Consider the following 18,728-nt stretch of genomic DNA (forward strand, 5'->3'; position numbering starts at 1 on the left):
ACAAAGGCTTCTGGGTGACCTCGTGTTTCTCTTTCTTTAGATCTGCTCACATAGGAAGCAGTGACATGAACCTCAGCCAGCCCAATGACATTGAAGGGGCCCAGGAGGGACACATTCCTTCCAGGCTGTGCAATTTTCTTTCCCTCCAACCCAGGCCACTCCTTTGCTGAAACTCCTCTGGCCTCAAGATTTATACTTTTCTCAAATGCTGAAAATATCTGGCTTCCTCTAGCTAGAGACATCTGGGGAGTGTGGCTTCTGAAAGTATTTTTGGCATGAAAATGTCACCCAAGTTGCTGGAAGTGATTTGGAAATTTTAAGGTATTGAAAGCATCTGACTGGCGTGGTGGCTGAGGCCGAGTGGGGAGAGGTTAATTGTAATAATGGGCAGTCATTTCTCTTTAGGGCCCTTGCTGCCTATGCTCTCCCTGTTTACAGCTCTTAAAAATAAAAGTTTTTTTAATGTTTATTTTTGAGAGAGAGAGAGAGAGAGAGAGAGAGGGAATGAGCAGGGGAGGGGCAGAGAGAAAGGAAGACAGAGTTCCAGGCTCCAGGCTCTGAGCTGTCTGCACAGAGCCCGACGTGGGCCTCGAACTCACGAACCGCGAGATCATGATTGGAGCTGAAGTCGGGCGCTTAACCGACTGAGCCACCCAGGCGCCCCTGAAGCGTGGTGTGCGTGTGACCATCGTGATCTCCGCCTGCCTCCTCCCTGTGTTGGGATGATCTCGTGAAGGAGAAGTGCTTTGTGTCATGACCCAGTACATACATAAGCAAATGTGAGGCTGTCACAGCTCTAGGCAGAAAGTGCATGGACACTGTGCTTTCTGATTTCTTTGAAGCAGGTGACATTTTGCAGTGACACGTGAAAGAACCCAAGTCCCCTCTCCAAGTACAAGAGCGGGAGCAGGGGCTAGCATACAGCCTTCTTTTCCACCAGTCACGGGGAAAGCAAAGCCAAAGGGAGTTAAGTTCTGGGAGGTAATACAACTCTTCGTGTCAGCCAGAAGGCCTTCAAAAGTGATCTTTCAGCTTTCTCGTGTTACAGATGGGACGCAGAGAGAGGCCCAGAGAAAGGGAAAGAATCGCCCAAGGGCACATGGCGAGCCTGGGGTTTCAAGCCTGGGCGTGTTTGCCTCCAAGATCCGCACAATCCCGATACTCGTTCCCAGCCAGGGACAGTCGCGTTCCCCCTACACCCCATTCCCCCCGGCTCCCCTTGCCGAACACCCGTTCTGATCGCACCACGGAGCCTGGAACGCGAGCCTCTGGGGGGGTAGAAGTTAAGCCACCCTGCGTGCATGTGTAGGTAGTGGATGGAGGGGTGATTCGTTTCATCCTGAACTTCAGAAGCCATTTCAGAAATCGGAGGCGGGAGTTATCTCCTGCTGTTGGGAGTGTTGATGATTTTTATTTTCTCCTCTATCATTTTCAGGGTTTTTCCAAAATATTACAACACGCATCTATCATTTTATAAACCCCACTCCCTCCACATCTCATTTTTAAAAAAGAAGGAGATTGGAGTGCGGCGACACGACCGGCTCTGTGCTGAGGTCCAGCCGACAAGGCCAACCAGTATGGGCCGCGCCAGGCAGAGGCCCCAAGCTGGAGGAGGTCCCGAGGTTCTCCACCTCTCCAGCCTGGAGGCCAAGGCCACCGAGGCAGCGTCATCCTGAAATGTCCTCCTCTCAATACCATGGCCAAATTGGACTCACTTTCCAGTGTCCAACTCTAATTCCGCTAGTCCTGTGAAGGTGTTTTAAAGCCCACCTTCCCCCACTGGGACGAACACCTATCTCCCTCCTCTGACCTCTGGGGGCACTTTCTTTGGATCTGTTTTGTCATCCTTCTCTGCCTTGTCCTGGAGTCTTTTATATCCAGGTCTGTCTCTCCTGCTGGGCTAAAGCCTCGAGGGCAGGGCCTGCATCTCAACTATCTTTGTGTTTCCTGGGATATTCTCAGCCTGGCACATAGGGACCTCAGAAGAGTGTTTGTTGAACTTCAGTGAATTGAAACTATAGACCCCTAAGGGGGGACATGGCGATCTATGGGTTTATGGCAGGACTCATGAACCTCAGCACCACTGTCCTTTGGGGTCTGATAATTCTATGTGGGGGGGGGGGGCGGCTGTGGTTTAGTAGCGTCCTTGGCCTCTACCTACTAGATGCCAACAGACGCCCCTGGTTGTGACAACCATAAAGCGTTTTCATAAACAATCCCTCGGAGTAGGAGTTCCCATTTAGCAGATGAGATAGGCAAGGTGCACGGCGAGTTTGGACTTGGAGTGGGGTCTTGTGTGTAATTCTCCACTCCAAGTCCAGTGCCCATCTCGCTACCCCGAGACCCCTGGGGACCCCAGCAAGGTCTTGGCCTCTGCGCTTTAGTGTACCCACTGCACTCTCACCCCCCCGTCCTGGGTTCCACCCTGTCCCCTTCCCCCCTGCCCGGCCCAGGGGCCTGTGCCAGGCTGTGACCCACAGGTTGACCCTCCCGGGCCATGCACACTAGGCCTCAGGCTGTGTCTGAACACGCTCTCTCATGTTCTCTAGCACCTTGGCCTCCTCCCCATGTTTAAACACGCTGATGGTGACCTGGCCCGTCTCGGAGCCATACTTGTTCTTGACGAAGACGCCATAACGCCCACTGTCCTCACTGTTGACTCTTTCGATGGTGATGGTGACCTCTGACCCCTTCACCTCCATGTGGTAGCGGTCAAGGAAGGTGACAGGCTGGTCGTTCTTCAGCCAAGAGATTTCAGGGGTGGGGTCTCCCGAGATGACACAGGTCAGGCACAGGGTCTGGTGGAAAGCACAGGAAGGGAACACTCAGTCTGGCTTCCCCATACTAACACTTGGCGTTCATCTTCACTAACCCCCCCCCCCCACCAGAGCGCTCGCAGTACGTTTCTCTTGGTGATAAATGTATTACATGTGTTCTCTTGTGACCCCTAAAAGGATAACAGTAAAATGGGAGAGGCAATGTATTTTAATTCCACATCCTTCATCCCTCAAATTTTCTACAGGCACATTTACTTGTTGGAATTTCAGACCATTGTTACCCTAGCAAATCTGCCCCAGATTGGCCTGAATTTTGCTTTATTGTTTTTTGTTGCACATCTGCCGTTAGGATTTTACCATGTAAAGAAGACTATACTGCTTTAATACAAAGATTTATGAGTTGGCTTTGAAACTTCTTTTTGTTTTTAAATGTTGATTTATTTATTTTGGGGGGGGGAGAGGGGGAGAGGGAGAGAGAGAGAGAGAGAGGGAGAGAAGGAATCAGCGTGGGACTTGATGTCTCAACTTTGAGACCATGACCTGAGGCAGAATCAGGAATTGGACACTCACTCAGCCAGGCGCCCCTGAAATTCCTTGAACAAGCTCTAACACAGAGCGCTACAGTTTAACAGTCAAACACTCAGTGGGGAGCTGGGCACAGGCAGACTCTGAATCTCAGCTCTGCCCCTTCGAGCCGTGTAACCTTAGGAGAGTCCCTTAACCTCTCTGGGCTTCAGTTTCCTCAGCTACAAAGAGGGACTAGTAATAATCCCGTTTCATGTGGTTGCCTTGATGGTTAAACAGACTGAAGTACGTGCACGTAACGGAATAGTGCGTGGCACAAAGTAAGCACCATGCAAACATGAACGATCATTTTCTAGAACACTAGACTTGGGTATTTTCGGGTCTAGAGGGGTTTTTAGGGATCACCAAGTAGAACTCCTACGGAAACGGAAGTTCACTGACAGAGGCTGTGACGCCCAGGGCCACCCAGAGAGGTGGGGTGAGCACCCCCACGGGTCCGACACTAGGCTCAGTGTCTCTCCTTTACACGTGCCCAGTGACTGTGGTCACTCGGCCAGACTCGGGTGGATCCGGCTCCTTAGGCTCTTGAATCCACGGTGCTACCTTGTATCAAGATCTGTAATGGATATGAGAGGGGGCATAGCGTGGGACTGCGGGCCACGGGCGGGGTTGGTCAGTACCTTATCTTCCATGATGGTGGCTACATCTGGCAGGCCCCTCACCACCTTGGCACGATCTGGAAGGGAAAAGAGAGACCCCCGGTGATGAATGCTTTCCTGCCAGCTGCTTCCCGGGATCAGGTTCCACAGAGCGGGGGTTTTATTTTTAAGCAATGTTTCTTTTCTCTATTTTCATCATTTCGGGTAGAAATCTTTAAGTCTGTATTACGTGTTTCTTTGCCTTCACAAACAGAAGATAGGGACACGCTGTGCTTCTGTTATTGACTTCAAGTCACCCTTATGACCGGTGGTGCCTGAAGGTGACAGTGAGGTGCCCCTCCCCCTCCAGAACTGGGGAGGAGGAACGGGCCGGGATCACCTGATGAAGGTAACGTGTGTGGACTTGGTGGTGGCATCCTTGCTGCTCAGAGGCCAATTCACGTCCCTCTGGGGTTGGGGCTGTGAACTGGGCTGCAGGAGGCCCCAGTGCCCCAACAGGCAGAACCAGCTTCAGCTTTAAGGCCGTCCCCTCCCCGGCCCTCACCCCTCACCCGGAAAGCCCGCCCAGCCCCCCTCCTGTCTATCCCTGCCTTTCAGGCCCCGGCTGCTGCACCTGCTCAGTCCACACCCACACATCAGGCGTCCGTGGACCCCTTATCCATCCATCCATCTGTCGTCGTGTCCCTGCCGCCCACAGCCACACAGACCCCATGGGGAGCTGGGACCTCAGAGCCCTGCCAGGAGGCACGAACTCACGGGAAGCTGCCCCAAACTCAGACATGAAAATAACAGAAATACGAGTGGACTTACTCTTCTCAATGATGGCCAAGGCTCTGAAAAACAGAAATGGAAAAAAGGCTTGAGTTCCATTTGTTAAAGGACAGGCCTGCCCGGGCTGGGGGTGAGGGGGCGATGAGGGAAAGGCAGAGCTGGCTGAGGCTCCCAGGAAGGGGTCCTGTACCCAGCTCGTGCCAGACCCCAAGGGGCCGATGGTTCACACAAGAAATGCAGGGGGCACTTACTTCAGCCTCTGGTGCTCAGCCAAGGCGTCGTCAAAAGCTGCCAGAAGGAAAGAGAGGGAGGTGGGGATGGGGGGGAGCGTCAGAGCCTCAGCCCCTGTGACCTGCAGGTTACAGGGCTTAGCGCCGCCTGTTCCTCCATCGTCTTCCCATCCCTGGGTTCTCTCGGGGCAGTGCCAGGATTGGGTGGCGAGATGGGAGTCCCCTGCCCCCAAAAGACCACAGGATTTTCTAAACAGGTTTCTCTGCAGACAGACGGATGGACAGCTCACCTTGTCCCGAGAGATCAGTTGAGAGCTGCCGGGTATCCTTCCCGGCGGCTATCTCCAGGGTGTATTTGCCCTTGTCTGAGTCCTTGGGGTCCAGGATGTGGAGCCAGATCTCATCCAGGGTGGTGCCAGCCCTCACCCGATCACCACTCTCCAGGCGTTTTTCTCTGGATATGACGGCAAAGAAATGTTGAACACGGCTCAGCCCGTCAGTGCTGCCCTGCTCGTCAGTGCTGGCTGGCTAGGGGGTCTACAGGCATCCCCCCCCCCCCGCCCCGCAAACTCCTCTCCTGGGGTTTTGTTTCCAGATCTGTGGGCTGACCATCCATCATTCATTCATTCAGCAAATTCATGGCACATGAACCATGTTCCAGTGCTGAGTCTGTATTTGTGATGTGTCCTTCAGCCTGGGACCTTAAAGAAACGGGGCTCTGGGGTCAGTGATCCCCACGTCCTCCACCCCCGGGGATCACTTCCTCACCTCTTCATTTTCCTCAGCTTAAACCCTCCCAGCGTGTCTTCCCACCATCATCCTTCCCTAGTCCTTAAAAACCATATCGACTCCTTCCCTTCTTTACTTGTATTTCATTCCTGGAGATGCCCGGTCCACGTCCTCAATGTTGTGTTGCAGAAGTGACACCTGTGGACCTGGTCACAGGGCTCAGAAACTCTGGCTAGGAAAGGAGCCCTTGGCTTTGACTCTCACTCATTTGACAAACTTGACCAAGTCAGTCTAGCCTTCTCCATAGGATGAGTGCAGCAATGTCTGCTCTACAAGGCTGAGGCACGCAAATGGTAAGCAGTACCGGGAAAATAATGCTCTCAAACTGTCTGCAGTCACTTAGCTCCCGGCTGAGTTTCTGTGGGTAACTTACCCATCCTGCCTTCTGGCCCTGGCACGCAGTCCGTTGTCAGCCCCACACATCCCTCTGCCTGCACCTATCCCCTCAGCCTGGCTGCCTGAGTTTGCTAAGGCTGCAAAGACCCACAAAGGCACCGTGACCCACCCGACCATCTGATCCTCCCTCATTCTGCATCCTTCCAAGACGCTTCTCTAAGACAATGATGCTTCTGTGGCCATGGATGTGCTAGAAAAATGGGTTTACCACCAGGGTTCCTACCTTCCCTGGGGAACCTCCCTTCTGTACCTTTCATTGCTCTTCCCTATCCTTGATTCTCTGTGGACAGCGTGACTAGTGAGAGACCCTGTCTCTGCCACCCCCGTGGGATTGGGCTCTGGGACAGATGCTGTCTGTCCTCCCCCACCCTCTACTCCCCCACCCCCAGAGCTGGGCTAGGGCTCTAGGGAAAGGCCAACTTACTTGTGGAACCATGTGGTTTTCATGTACTGGATATTGTAGTACTTGACCTTGCTGAAGATCCGGATCCCCTCTTCGGTCCCCTGGATTTTCAGCGGGGTTGCAGAGAGGGCTGGGGAGGCAAAGGAGAAGGCCAAGGCCCTTTGGGCAGCACATCTGGGTGCCAGCCAGCTCCCCCCCCTGCTCTACACGTGCGGCGGGGGAAATGCAGCATTGTGAGGAGGTACGAACTTCTCCGTCGATCTTTGAGGTTGGAAACTAAACCCATGCCTGGCAGCCAAGGCTGGCTGGAGGTGCGTTGGAGGCTATTTGGCATCAGGACAGGGCTGAAAAAAGGGTGGGGGGGCTTGCTTACCACCAATCCTGCCCAGCTCAGTGTAGATGGCATCCAGGGCTGGAGGGAGACAGAGAGATGGTCAGCTGACATAGGGTCCTTCGAGGGATGTGCCAGGGGTAGGCATGTCCCTGGGAAAGCCTGGTGGACCTCATGAACAGCTCAGGGTACAGGGAGCTCCACAGGATGTCCCCTCACTGGCTTGGGTCTGGGGCACTCACTGATTGATGGGACAGGGGGGCATCACGGATGGAGGACAAATAGGGCAGCCTGATAATTTTCTTGGAGGCTGAGTCAACCAGCCTGATGGTTGACTGAGCCTGAGTAGGGGGTGGAGGGGTGAACTCCGGCTTCGGGTCTCGAAACCTAGGCTCACGGCGGTATGCTGCAGATAATCCAGATTTCGGTATCGCAGACCAGGTCCCTGCCACCTGCCCGCTGTGCAGCCTTGGGCAGGTCCCTTAGCTTCTCTATTGCCCCAAGTGATATGGTGATCTCATACATTTTACCCTACAGGTCGTATCACATCTTGTGGTTCTGTGTGATCCCTGGGTCCTCCTGGCCCGTCTCTCACATCGCCAGCTCCTACCTTCACCTGTGAGGTCCAGTATGGTGTCATCCTCCCCTCGATTGTCAGAAACCGTTGCTCTATAAATTCCCTTGTCCTCTTTGGACAGCTGGAAAGAAGGATGAGAGCATGAGGGTATTGGCATAGGTTCTGGAAGGAGTGCCGATCAGCCTGGGCTCCAGGCCTGCCCCTAACTCTCTGTGTGATCGCAGGCAAAAACTCTTCTCCTCTCTGGGCCTTGGTTTACCCATCTGGAATGGGTGATTTCTAAGGCTTCTTCTACCTCTGGAGCTCTTTGATTCCAAGTTCAGGGCTGGTCTGGGCTGGGGGGCAGGTAGCGGGAGGTGGGGGGGAACTGAGGGCAGAAGCAGACACCCCACCTTTAGATTCACAGGCAGCTGCACCGAGAAGGACATGAGGACCTCTCTTTGCAGGGTTACCTGAGCTGCCCTGCTCCCTTGAGGCCCCGGCTGGAGGGACCCCTCTGCACTTCTCCAGAAGGAAGCATGCTATCTTTTGGCCAGGACAAGGGGCTCCTTTCTGGCGCGTGCTCGTCAACCCCAAATGAAGCCCGGACTGACACTCAGCAAAGCAAGAGCCTGGGTTGCGCTCCTGAAGCAAGGTCCAGCTGTCACAAGTGACCTCTCCTTGCACAGCATCTCCTTCGGGCCCTGGGAGAACTATCTGCTTCCCTGTCCCCCCTCAAAGGGTCTCTCCCACTCCGACCATCTCTCCACAGTGTGTTTTGAGGCAGAATCCAAGGCAGAGACAACCCTTAACCTGGGGATTGGAGAGCTGAACCCCAACAGACCTCTCCTGCTTGGCCCCCTCCTCCCCCAGTGGAGGCTCCAAAGTCCCAGCCAAACCGGGGGCGGGGGAGGGTGATTGTGTCTTTGCACTTAACCCCTCGGAGCCTCCATTTACTCGCCTGTGAGATGGTGGCATAATCCTCGCCCTGGCCATGGGCTGTCGCTACAAAGGGCGGTAACTCTTTGGAAGCCAGAAAGCCAAAGATAATCCAACCGATTATTACAACAAGCCTCGCGAGCTACGAAGCGCCTACTTGCCACCGAGCCCTGTGCCAGGAGCTTGCGCTGTGGCGACAAAGGCCGGTTGTGGCATCATCCCGGCCGGGATTTGGGGGAAGACCCTGAAGTCATTGTTCCCTTCCTGGTCAGCAAACTCACATTTGCTCCAGTCCTCCGTGGCACCCCGTGAGGCCGCAGAAACCAGCCGCAGGGCAGAGAAGCATCGAAAGTTTGAGCACAGGCCTTGTGTTTCCATCCTAACCAGGCCACCCACCCTCTGAAGGCCAAGTGGGCTGGAGAACGAAGCCTCAGGCCTGCTCTGCTCTGCCCAGACCCGCCTCACATAGCAATCGCCTTCCGGCCCTGAATCCTACACTCTTGGTCGAGGCAGGAACAAATCTTTGACTGAGCGTCCCTTCTGACCCATTCATGTTACAGATGAACGCTGAGCTCAGAGGACAATGACTAGCCCAAGGTCACACCGTTAGTGGCGGGGCCAGAAATGCAATCCAAACAAAAGGAAATATCAGTATCGCTGTTCCTGCCTTTACCTAAAATGTTTCTATTTTCCCCTCCATGGGCTTTTTTTTTTCCTTGCATTAATTTTGGTTCAAAAAATACTGCGTGAAATGTTATTTATCTTGATTACTGAGTTTTTAGTGCCCCTTAAATTCTGTGCTCGAAGTGAGTGTCTCACTGGCCTCATCCTGGTCCCAGCCCCACTCCTGACTCCGTGCCCAGTGCTCTTGACTGAGTGTCCAGTGCTCCTGGTGCTGCCTGGAGGGTGTGAGACCTGGGGTTGCACTTACCTCCTCGATGCACAGGATTCCCACTCCAGTCTGTGGGTCGTACTGACCGTTCGGTGTCTCTTTCTTCTGGAAGAACCACTGGAAGCAGGTTTCCTTCTTGGTGTTGGTTGCCTGAGGGAGGCAGGGAATGAAGAGACTCTCTCAGGCTTTCTTTTTAAGTAAGAACTCAACTCATCAGATCTCTCTTTTTTTTCCTACAAACTTGCCTCTCCCTCACCCCCATACTCGCTCGTAGCTAATTCCTTCTTAGATCTCAACTATTCCTTCCTTCACACCGCATGTCCTCTGCTCGTTCCACATTCTGGATTTGATCTCTTCTCTCCTCTATGTTTCCTTGTAAGCGTCTGTGCATCTTACAGATCCTACCCTTCTCCAGGCATCTAAAGAGGCTGCAGGGTGCTGAGAAGGAGCACCTCCCTTGGAGTCAGACTGCGTTAAAACCACGCTCCAGACTTCACCTCCTACCCCGTGGTCTTGAGCTGTTTCTCTACTTGTTCTCTGACCCACGCCTGTCTCACAGATGACTGTGAGGCAGATGGGTGCTGAGCACAGGGTCTGGCAAGGCTACTAACAAACATTAGGGAATCCCTCTCCATATATAGACCCCTCACTTGCTCCTGGCCCCCCCTGGCCCTACAGAACCCCTTCCTGGAACAGCTGGGAGATCTAGCTGAAGGCTGATGGGACCCCCACTAATTTGGCTCCTGGGGCTATTCCAGGGAGTAGCTTTGTTTTCTAGTTAAACTGGTCCTCCTGGGGCTACTTCTCCTTGGGATCAGCCAAGCACAGGAATTTGGGAAAGCGGGCAAGGACAGCCACCGGGCTGGGGGGGACGAGCCACATGCTCCCCGCACTGGGGAGGGGGGGCAGGGCTGGAGGCAGGGGCGGGGATTTGCCTTGCACGTCAGCAGCACTTGGCAGTCCTCCGTGACCTTCCACTGCAAGGGCTCCTCGAAATAGGGACCTGCGAGCACAAAACAAACACGCCCACCGTCAGAGCTCCAGGCTCCGCCAGGGCGCCACCTGGTGGTGAGATGGGGGGCAGCCCGCGGGGGAGGGGCAGCTAGAGACCACAGGTCCCTCAGATTCTGCCGCCACCAAGGCAGGGACGGAGGTGAGGCAGGAGAGGTGCCTGGGGCGCCAAATTTAAGGAGGTGTCACTCTCAGGGTTGGGCTTGACCCTCAAGGGTGTTGCTCTGTGTCTTGTTCTTGCACCGGGACCGAGCTGCATTGAATTGCAGTGGCCCTCCCTCGGGGACCCAGTGGGGCTGAGGGACCTGTTAGCCCACCCGTCCCGCAGGTCCCTAGCAGGTCCCCAGCACTGACCGCTGGCTTGGTGGCCACGGCCTCTGAACTTCACCCCAGCAGTTCTTACCCTGTTTTCTCTTCCAGTCTCTCCTCTTAGCGTCCGCTTTCCGCAGAAGTTTGTCAAAATCTGTGAACACATCGGGAGGAAGAGTTGTGAGCCGGGAGGAGCATGGGGATGGACACAGGCCCCGGAGCTGAGAGGCCAGGTTGGGCGTGTGGGGCGGGCAGGGCGCGGCTGACCGTCATCCACCAGTGCCAGGGTGATCTGGTTTTTGGCTTTTCCATCCTGGAGCTGAGCAGTATAGGATCCTTTGTCATCCTCCGACAAGTTCTGGATGATCACTTCCACCAGGCCCTTCGCTCGGTCAAAATTGATTTTGCGGTTCTGGGGAGAATAAAGCCGGAGAATCTTTTTTGCCCTTTTCCTGTCCCAGGGAATTTGTACTGTGGGACACAAATCAGGGCGTACCTGGACTTGAAGGGGTGGGGGGTGTGATATGTGCAGAGTTAGATGCCTTCAGAGACTGGGGAGGAGGCCCTGGGTAACTCTGCTTCTCCTATAGACCCGGGCTGTGTCACACCGGCCCCGGGAACACCCTGGGGCCCAGCGGGCACAGGAGAGTCTTGGGTACTTGAGTTAACTGCAATTAATAATAAGCCCAAACCCCCTGTGCCACATTTTCTACAAATCCCCATACAAGTTTAAAGGATAATATAAAAAATGCCTGTGTGCTTGCTACCCAGAATTAACACTCATTTACATTTTGTCACGTTCTAACAGTTTTTAAAAGTTTTATTTTCCACATTTAGGACTGTCTTCTCTCTGGACTTATTTGTATGTATGATTTGAGGGAGCCATCCAGTTTTATTTTTTTTATATATTTTTTTAATGTCTATTTATGTTTTTGAGAGAGAAAGAGACAGAGGGTGAGTAGGGGAGAAGCAGAGAGAGAGGGAGACACAGAATCTGAAGCAGGCTCCAGGCTCTGAGCTGTCAGCACAGAGCCGGATGCGGGGCTCAAACTCACGGAGTGTGAGATCATGGCCTGAGCGGAAGTCGGACGCTTAACCACTGAGCCGCCCAGGTGCTTCCCCTGCCCTTTCTTCTAAGTTTATTCTGAGAGACAGCAAGTGCAAGCAGGGGAGGGGCAGACAGAGAGAGAAGCAGAAGCAGGCCCTGCACACTGTAAGTGTAGAGTCCCACTCTACCCGCGGGGCTCGATCTCACGAATAGTTTTATTTTTCTGTAGAGACAACCAATAGTCCCAATGCCATGCACTCAAGAGGGCAGACTTTTTCACACTTCCTCTACCATGTGCCAAGGTCGCTGTTAATCTTTGTGTAGAACTTTCATGTCTATTTTCTCGTTTGCTTCTTCTGATCCCGGGACAACCAGCCCCATTGTACACAGAAACGGAGGCACAGAGAGGTGCAGAGGCCTGCCCAAGGGCACACAGCCCACAGGTAGGAGTCCTGACATCCAGCCCTGAGCAGATTCTCCTCTGTCAGAACCAGTGCTCCTCTCTGTAACACATATTGGTCTGATGCCCACTTTGCCATCTGAAAATGCAATTTGCAAACAACATGGCAGCATGATCGAATCTCTCCTGAGACTGAAATTGCCATGTTTGTAAAAACGGTTGACTGTGGGCAACTCATGCTTCAATCTAATACAATCTATCGACAGGCATGATTTTTTTTTTATACCACAACTGTAACATGAAGAAGAAATAAAAATCATATGCACTTCAATAGTAGATGCTCAGCGATAATCTGTCTTGTTGCACTGATTTATGATGAACTGGTTTGAATTTAAGAGAAGTTCGGTAAAGCAAAAAGATCAAAAGCCATTTTGTACAAAAAAGAACAGGAAAATGAACGAAAGAGTGTAGGGTCAGGTGGCTAACGAGTAACTTGTCTATTCGGTGTATATTAAAACTGTAGAAATACTTTGTATCACAAGGTGAGGGTCTAGGTTCAGAGAATTGTAAGCATGAATGTAGGTTTTTAATCTTAAGAATGTCTAGTAGGACAGTCAAAAGTTGTGGGGGGGGCGGGGTGGAGAGTCTTTATCTGTGGGAGTGTTTCTCGCACTGGCGGGCCCTAGCCACCAGGTGTCCCCACCCCCATCTCATCGCTGTGACAAAGCATGTGGCCATTCCTGAAATGTCCACTAGGGGGTGCTGTTGGCCCCGCCAGATGCCGCGTCCCGGACGGAAGGGGGGGGTGGCACCTGCCCTAAGAAGTCTGAGCCCCCGGTTACCGGTGAGCTGAAGATCTCCTTCTCGTTGAAGATTAGATGCAGCTCAGCGGCGGGAGATAACTTTTCCACTTCCAGCCACAGCCGCACCTCTCCTTGCTCGAGGATGTCAACGTTCCAGCCAGAGATCAGCTTGATCACTGGAAAGGCGGAGGACACGAAGGGGGTGGGTGGGGCACCCGGTGGGGCACCCGTCTCCCCTCTCCACTCCCGACCAGCCCCACCGTGAGCACACCCTGGCCATTTAACAGGCAAAGCGCTTCAAGAGTCTGAGGGCCACGCCACTGGGATGGGGGTCCGGGGACGGTTTCCACATTCAGTCCCTCTAATGCAATTCATCTCAGAGAAGTGTCCCATCTCCCTAGGGATCTGAGGCCATGGTTCTCACCCTGGCCGGGCACTGGATCCCTGAGGATTTTTAAAAAGGTGAATGTCTGGGCTCCAGCCCCAGAGGTTCTGATTTGTCTAGGGCACGGCCTGGACACTGGGGCTTTAAAAGTTATCAGGGTGACTCCCAGGTGCACCCAGGTGTGTGACCCCTGCTCCGGGGACCACACGCTACTGCTAAGCAACGGAAGGGGGCGGAGGTTGAGATGATCCAAAGTCCACAGGACGGAACAGCCAATTATAACAATTACAAGAGGACGAAGCCATCTACTCTGCCCTCCTTTGCATTCCCTTCCCGCCCTGCTGCCCGCCCTTTTCTCCTTTGCGGACCGCAGACTCCCCGGGCCTCTGACCCTGCAGCCCCGTGATGCTCCCATCCTCTGTCCCCTCTGCTGGGCCCCAGTCAGCTCTGCTCCAGACACCCCCGAGGGCCCAGCCTACCTGGGTTTCTGATCTCATGGCTCAACTTCTTCAGCTTGTTCAACTCTGGGACCGGGAGGTACAAGGAGAAACAAAACAAAACAAGGAGAGTGAAGTGCCCGGGGCCAGTGGGGCTCATGGGAGCCATCCTAGCGTCCCGTGCTGGGTGAAAGTCCCAAGAGACCCCCCCCCCCCCAGCCTGGAGTCACTCGCTACACAGGAGGTGAGGGTGAGGGACAGTATTGTAGGCCACCTGAGGCGTGCTACCTCCTCGGGGAAGTTTTACCCTGTGCCGGGCTCCGCGTGCCCTCACCCGTCCTCACACAGCGCTGTGGGGTGAGCACTACTGTCCCCTCTGACCGCTCCAGGCCCACTGGTGGCCGGGGTGGGGCCCACACTTCATTTTCCCTTGTAAGCCCCAGAGCCCTGAGTATGGTGAGTCTCGACTCATGGCAAAGTGAAAACAAAATAAAACGAAAACCAGAAACGTGGCTTTAGTTGGCAGACAGTCAATCACCTGACTGTATCCGCATAACATTGTTTCTGCTGGGACAGCCCCGGGGATTATAATCTCCCTTTGCAGATGAGCCAACCGAGGTCCAGAGAGGCGACGTGGCTTGCTCCACATCAAGCAGCCGGCAGATTATGGAAGTGGACTCGGAACCTGAGCCTGTGTGGCTTCTGCATCTTAACAAAATCAGAGGGCCTCACGAGCAAGCACTCAGCCGGGAAGACGGCGGCCCGTCGCCCCTCGTACTCTGGGGACAGCGGAGCCGGAGTCTTGTCCGTCAACAGCACTGGCTCCAGTTCTGTCTAAGCCATCAAACGTGGCTGACCCTTGAGACCCAGCATCCCCTCTCTGGTTTGCCACAGTCCCCGCTGCTCCCTATTGTCCTGGTTCCTCAGACCAGCGGCCATTTGCAATTTGCCCTCACCCTGCACTGTGGTATTTCTGGGGCGACAGAAGGAGGTGAAATAATTCTGGTACCTTTGCTTTTTATCAAAAGTAGAAAAGGGAAAGAGAGACAAGAAGAACGTGAACTCTGCCGAGCAGGGATTTTTGACTGTTGAGTTCGCAGTGCCCAGGACAGTGTCTGGACTATGGCAGGTGCTCCACAGATACTCGTCAATGGACTGGCTGACTGAATGGGTGGGTGACGGCCTACTTCTCCGGAAATCGCTGCTTTATCAGTTTTTGTTGCTCCTTGCCAGCCTCTGGGGACATTTGTGTTCGGGACTCTTGATGTGGGCCTGTCTCTCTGGGGGAGGTGGCAGTGGGGCAGGGGCATTACCTTCCTCAGTCAGCGTGTGGCTGGCCGAGATGTCTTCGTCAGCATCGGTGACCACTACTGAGTAGGTGCCCAAATCCTCAAGGCCAGGCTCTTTCAGGATGACCTTGGACCTGGTGGAGAGAGGAGAGCAGAGACTTGGTGAGGAGCCTTGTGCCCTGGAGGCCTGAGAACTGCAGGCCCGGCACCCCAGCCCCACCCCTGGCCACGCCTCCTTACACTCCCCCGGAGTGCCCTGCCCAGGGTAGCTCTGGCCTGGCACCTTCAATGGCCCCGTTAGCCAGGCTCTCTGGCACAGGGTCTTCCTACTGGCCACACTGCCCTCTCTCTTGCCCCCCAGGGCTCAAGCCATCATCTGGACAGGGCCGAAGCCAGAGCTGCTGGGGGTGGGCGAGTGAGACATGGGGATGTTTGACCTCTGGTCCCAACCCCTCTTTTTACACGTGAGGACGCTGAGCCCAGAGAACTTTCGAGAGCAAGCCGTTGGCACCCAGGCTAGAAACCACATGCTTAGCGTCTCCTTGGCAGCGCAATTCCTTGCAGAAGAAGAATCTTTAGTGAATGTTGCCATTTTTGCCCTTAAATGCATCGTCCCCTCATTTCTACCTAAGGTGGCAGCCGGCGTCCTTGGTGAGAGACCAAGCAGCCCCAGCCAGGCCCACTATCGTGAGTTCCCCCCCCCCCCCCCGGTGGCCTTGCCCCTGAACTTCTCCCCACTCACCTGACAGCCTTTGGGACCTGTGGACTAGTTATACCGCCCCTCTGCCCTCACTTACTTGTTAGCTTTCTCCTCGATCTTGACCCTCTGGGGGTCTGGAGGGCCCTTGTAGTCCTTGGACCACTGAAACTCTGATGAGTCAGGGGCCTCGGGGGCTTCGAAAGCCAAGTAGATAAAGCCCTCTTCATCCACACCAACCTCGATCTCTCGGGCATCTGAGGGCAGGACCCAAGGCAGGGCACCAGACGTTGAGAAGCAATAAACCCAAGTCACTCGCCTTCCTGCTTAACCCTTTCCACGGCTGCCCATTTGCGCTCGAATAAAATGATAAACCCCAGTCTCCTTGCCCAGATCTCCAAGGCCTTGTGTGATCAGCTCCCTCTCAGCTCTAATGTCACACCTCCTCAGAGAGGCCCTCCCTGACCACCCTGGCTAAAGTAAGCCCCGCCCCACCCCATCCCCCTGTTCATTTCCTTTACAGCACTTACCACCCCCTTAAGTCATCACCTTCGCATAATCCTTTCCTTGTTTACGGTCTGTCCGGCCCCTCCCCCATGCTAGGGCAGGGGCCCTGTGTCCCCAGTGCAGTGTGGGCATCACCAAATATTTGTGGAATGAACGGAGAATTGAAAGACTGGAAAAAGAATGTGGCTTATAGGCCGCAGAGATAAGTGACTCCGTCATGTGCTAGCTGCGTGACCGGACCAGTTAACTTCTGAGCCACGGCAGAGTCAGTTGTGAGTGGGGGCAATGATCCCATGCCCAGGGGCCTGTTGGGAGGGCCGGGCCGTATGAGGACCTAGTGTAGCACCGGGCGCGTGTGGCAGGAGGGGACCTCGGGAGCTGTGGTTGCAAGAGAGACAAAGCCTCGCGTGGTATCTGGGATGGAGCTGGGTGTTAAATATCCACGAGGAGTTGTGGGAGTTTATGCATGTGGCACGTGAAAGAATGGAAAACCCCATCGAATAGGAAGCAAACGTATGTTCGTATCTTGGGGTCCCACAGAAATGAGCAGGAGTGGGGAGTGGGCGAGAAACAGGCAGAAAGGAAAGGCGGAGCCAGATGATGTGCAGGGTGGCGGTGGGAGGGGGGCCCTTCCTGCCGCACATCTGCATGCTCCTCCTGACCCTCCGCTCACCTCTGCCTGTCCCTGATGGCACAGCCCGGCCTCGTGGTGCCCGCGCCTCCCCCTGCCCTTACCTGGCTTGTCTTCCAGGAGTATGGGGTCGGTGGGCATGGATGGCTGTCCCGGACCCGCTGAATTCACGGCCTGAACCTGGAACCTGTACCTCTTTCCCGCTTGCAAGTCAGAGACCTGGGGGAGGTGGAGGGGTGGGCCAGGGTGAGCACTGAGGACAGCAAAGACTCGCCCTGGGGTGGGGGGCAGGCCAGGAGCACCCCACTCTCCCGAGTCCCAGTCTGCAGTGGGTTCCTGCACTGGGATTACTTCCCATGCCTGTGATACATGGAATTCTGCCCACTTAACTCATCACCCGCCTCAATAAGAAAGCACCCCATCTCTTCTCCATCCATCACCCCAGAGAGAAGCCTGAGGATCATCTTTGACATCTTTCTCTTGAGCCCTACACTTCTCATCACTGAGTTCACACATCCCCAACATTTCTTGAACGTGGCTACTCTTCTCCATGTCCCAGCCGTGGCCCTGATTGAGGCTTTATTTCTCCTCACCTGGATTAGTCCAACAGTTCCCCGAATGGTGTCCCTGACTCTAGATCCTTCTTCCCAGACTTCCCCTCTGCCAGTCTTTCCAAGATGCCGGTCTGATCATGCTTAGCATGCTTAGCGCAACATCTTCCTAATCTGGCCCTAGCCTTCTGTGTCTTCTGTGTTCCTGCTGTTCCGTGTGGCCCCTTCACTCCATGACTCCCTCCGGGTGCCCAGATTCACCTGATCGGTTTCCCGTTTCACATCTTCCTGCCTTTGTCCTTGCTGAGCCCTGTGCCTGCAAAGCCCTCCCCTTGTTCTTGGTCTAGCCAACGCCAGTTCATCCTTGACCACTCAGCTCAGCTCGGGCAGATTCGAGGACTCCAGGAAGGGTCTCTAACCTTCCTCCTTGGAACTCCCAGAATCCCTTTGGGCCTCCCCCTCAATCATACAATACACGGTAAGGTAACTGCTTGCTGCCCAAAGACCGCGGCTTATTTCGCTCTTTACGTCTAGGATCCGGTTCCAGACCTGGCACTAAGAAGGCACCAAGAGGTGTTCAGTAAACGGCCAACCACCCACAATGCAAAAATGGTGCCAAGTCACGAGGGCCTGCCCAGCCTGGCCTGGGCCAAGCTACGTGGGGAGGCAGAAGGACCGTCCCTCTCGTGTGGCTCTCTGGGACCAGCTGTTCAACGCTGGCCGACTCTACTGCAGGGGGCCTGACCCCGTGGGGCAGAAACTGCAGAGTCGCAGAGCATTCCACTGGCCAAGGCCTGTCCTCCCCGCTCATTTCCAGTGGCCTTATGGTTATTGTTTCAAAATGAAAGGTTTTAACTGTTTTGATTATAAAAGAAAGACACACTTGCTGGGAAAATATTAAAGCAATAGAGAAGAATGTAAAATGAAGGGTTAAGCTCTCCTGGCAGTCCCACCCCCACAGACGACCAGAAATAACAATTTTTTTCCCCCAAAACAAATCTGGCTTTACTTTCCAGCGGAAGCCGATCCTAGATCTAACACTGCACAAGGTTTCTTGGACGATGACAAGAGAAGTCCCTTTACACTGCCTCGCTTTGCCAGAGAATCCCCATGGAAGGCTTCGCGAATCTGCATGCTGTCCTCCTGCTGGGACCATTGCTCATCTTCTCTGATGGTCCCAATTTTAGTATAGGTGCTGCCCAAGCGAGCACCAGAAATAACAACTCTGTAACACTCCGTTTGGGCTTTGAAATGCACATAAACCATGTAGAAACACGACAGGCGCCACGTTTGTTAGTTTCGCATTCTTTCCACATTGTTTGGGCATCGTGAACGTGCCTTCCTCTCTCTCGGTGCTAACTGATGGGACGCTAATGTGTGGTCTTGAAAAGT

At 54.2% G+C, this 18,728-nt stretch overlaps 1 protein-coding gene across 1 annotated transcript in view; it reads right to left on the reverse strand.

Annotated features, from left to right (window-relative positions):
• Nucleotides 1–1,378: 1,378 nt before the first annotated feature.
• Nucleotides 1,379–18,728, reverse strand: part of MYOM3 (myomesin 3) — a 47,920-nt gene continuing 30,570 nt past the window's right edge. Inside the window, exons 21-37 of the mRNA XM_030326751.1 lie at nucleotides 16,890–17,004; nucleotides 15,748–15,904; nucleotides 14,975–15,084; nucleotides 13,704–13,748; nucleotides 12,879–13,015; nucleotides 10,856–11,000; nucleotides 10,683–10,742; nucleotides 10,204–10,271; nucleotides 9,308–9,418; nucleotides 7,492–7,579; nucleotides 6,924–6,962; nucleotides 6,572–6,680; nucleotides 5,253–5,416; nucleotides 4,984–5,020; nucleotides 4,772–4,794; nucleotides 3,983–4,038; nucleotides 1,379–2,798 (exon numbers count right to left, since the gene is read on the reverse strand). Coding sequence (XP_030182611.1) covers nucleotides 2,505–2,798; nucleotides 3,983–4,038; nucleotides 4,772–4,794; nucleotides 4,984–5,020; nucleotides 5,253–5,416; nucleotides 6,572–6,680; nucleotides 6,924–6,962; nucleotides 7,492–7,579; nucleotides 9,308–9,418; nucleotides 10,204–10,271; nucleotides 10,683–10,742; nucleotides 10,856–11,000; nucleotides 12,879–13,015; nucleotides 13,704–13,748; nucleotides 14,975–15,084; nucleotides 15,748–15,904; nucleotides 16,890–17,004 — 1,758 coding nt within the window. The 3' untranslated portion in view covers nucleotides 1,379–2,504. The remainder of the gene's footprint in view (nucleotides 2,799–3,982; nucleotides 4,039–4,771; nucleotides 4,795–4,983; nucleotides 5,021–5,252; nucleotides 5,417–6,571; nucleotides 6,681–6,923; nucleotides 6,963–7,491; nucleotides 7,580–9,307; nucleotides 9,419–10,203; nucleotides 10,272–10,682; nucleotides 10,743–10,855; nucleotides 11,001–12,878; nucleotides 13,016–13,703; nucleotides 13,749–14,974; nucleotides 15,085–15,747; nucleotides 15,905–16,889; nucleotides 17,005–18,728) is intronic.

The sequence above is a fragment of the Lynx canadensis genome, chromosome C1 (genome assembly GCF_007474595.2).
Source record: "Lynx canadensis isolate LIC74 chromosome C1, mLynCan4.pri.v2, whole genome shotgun sequence".
Classification (NCBI taxonomy): domain Eukaryota; kingdom Metazoa; phylum Chordata; class Mammalia; order Carnivora; family Felidae; genus Lynx; species Lynx canadensis.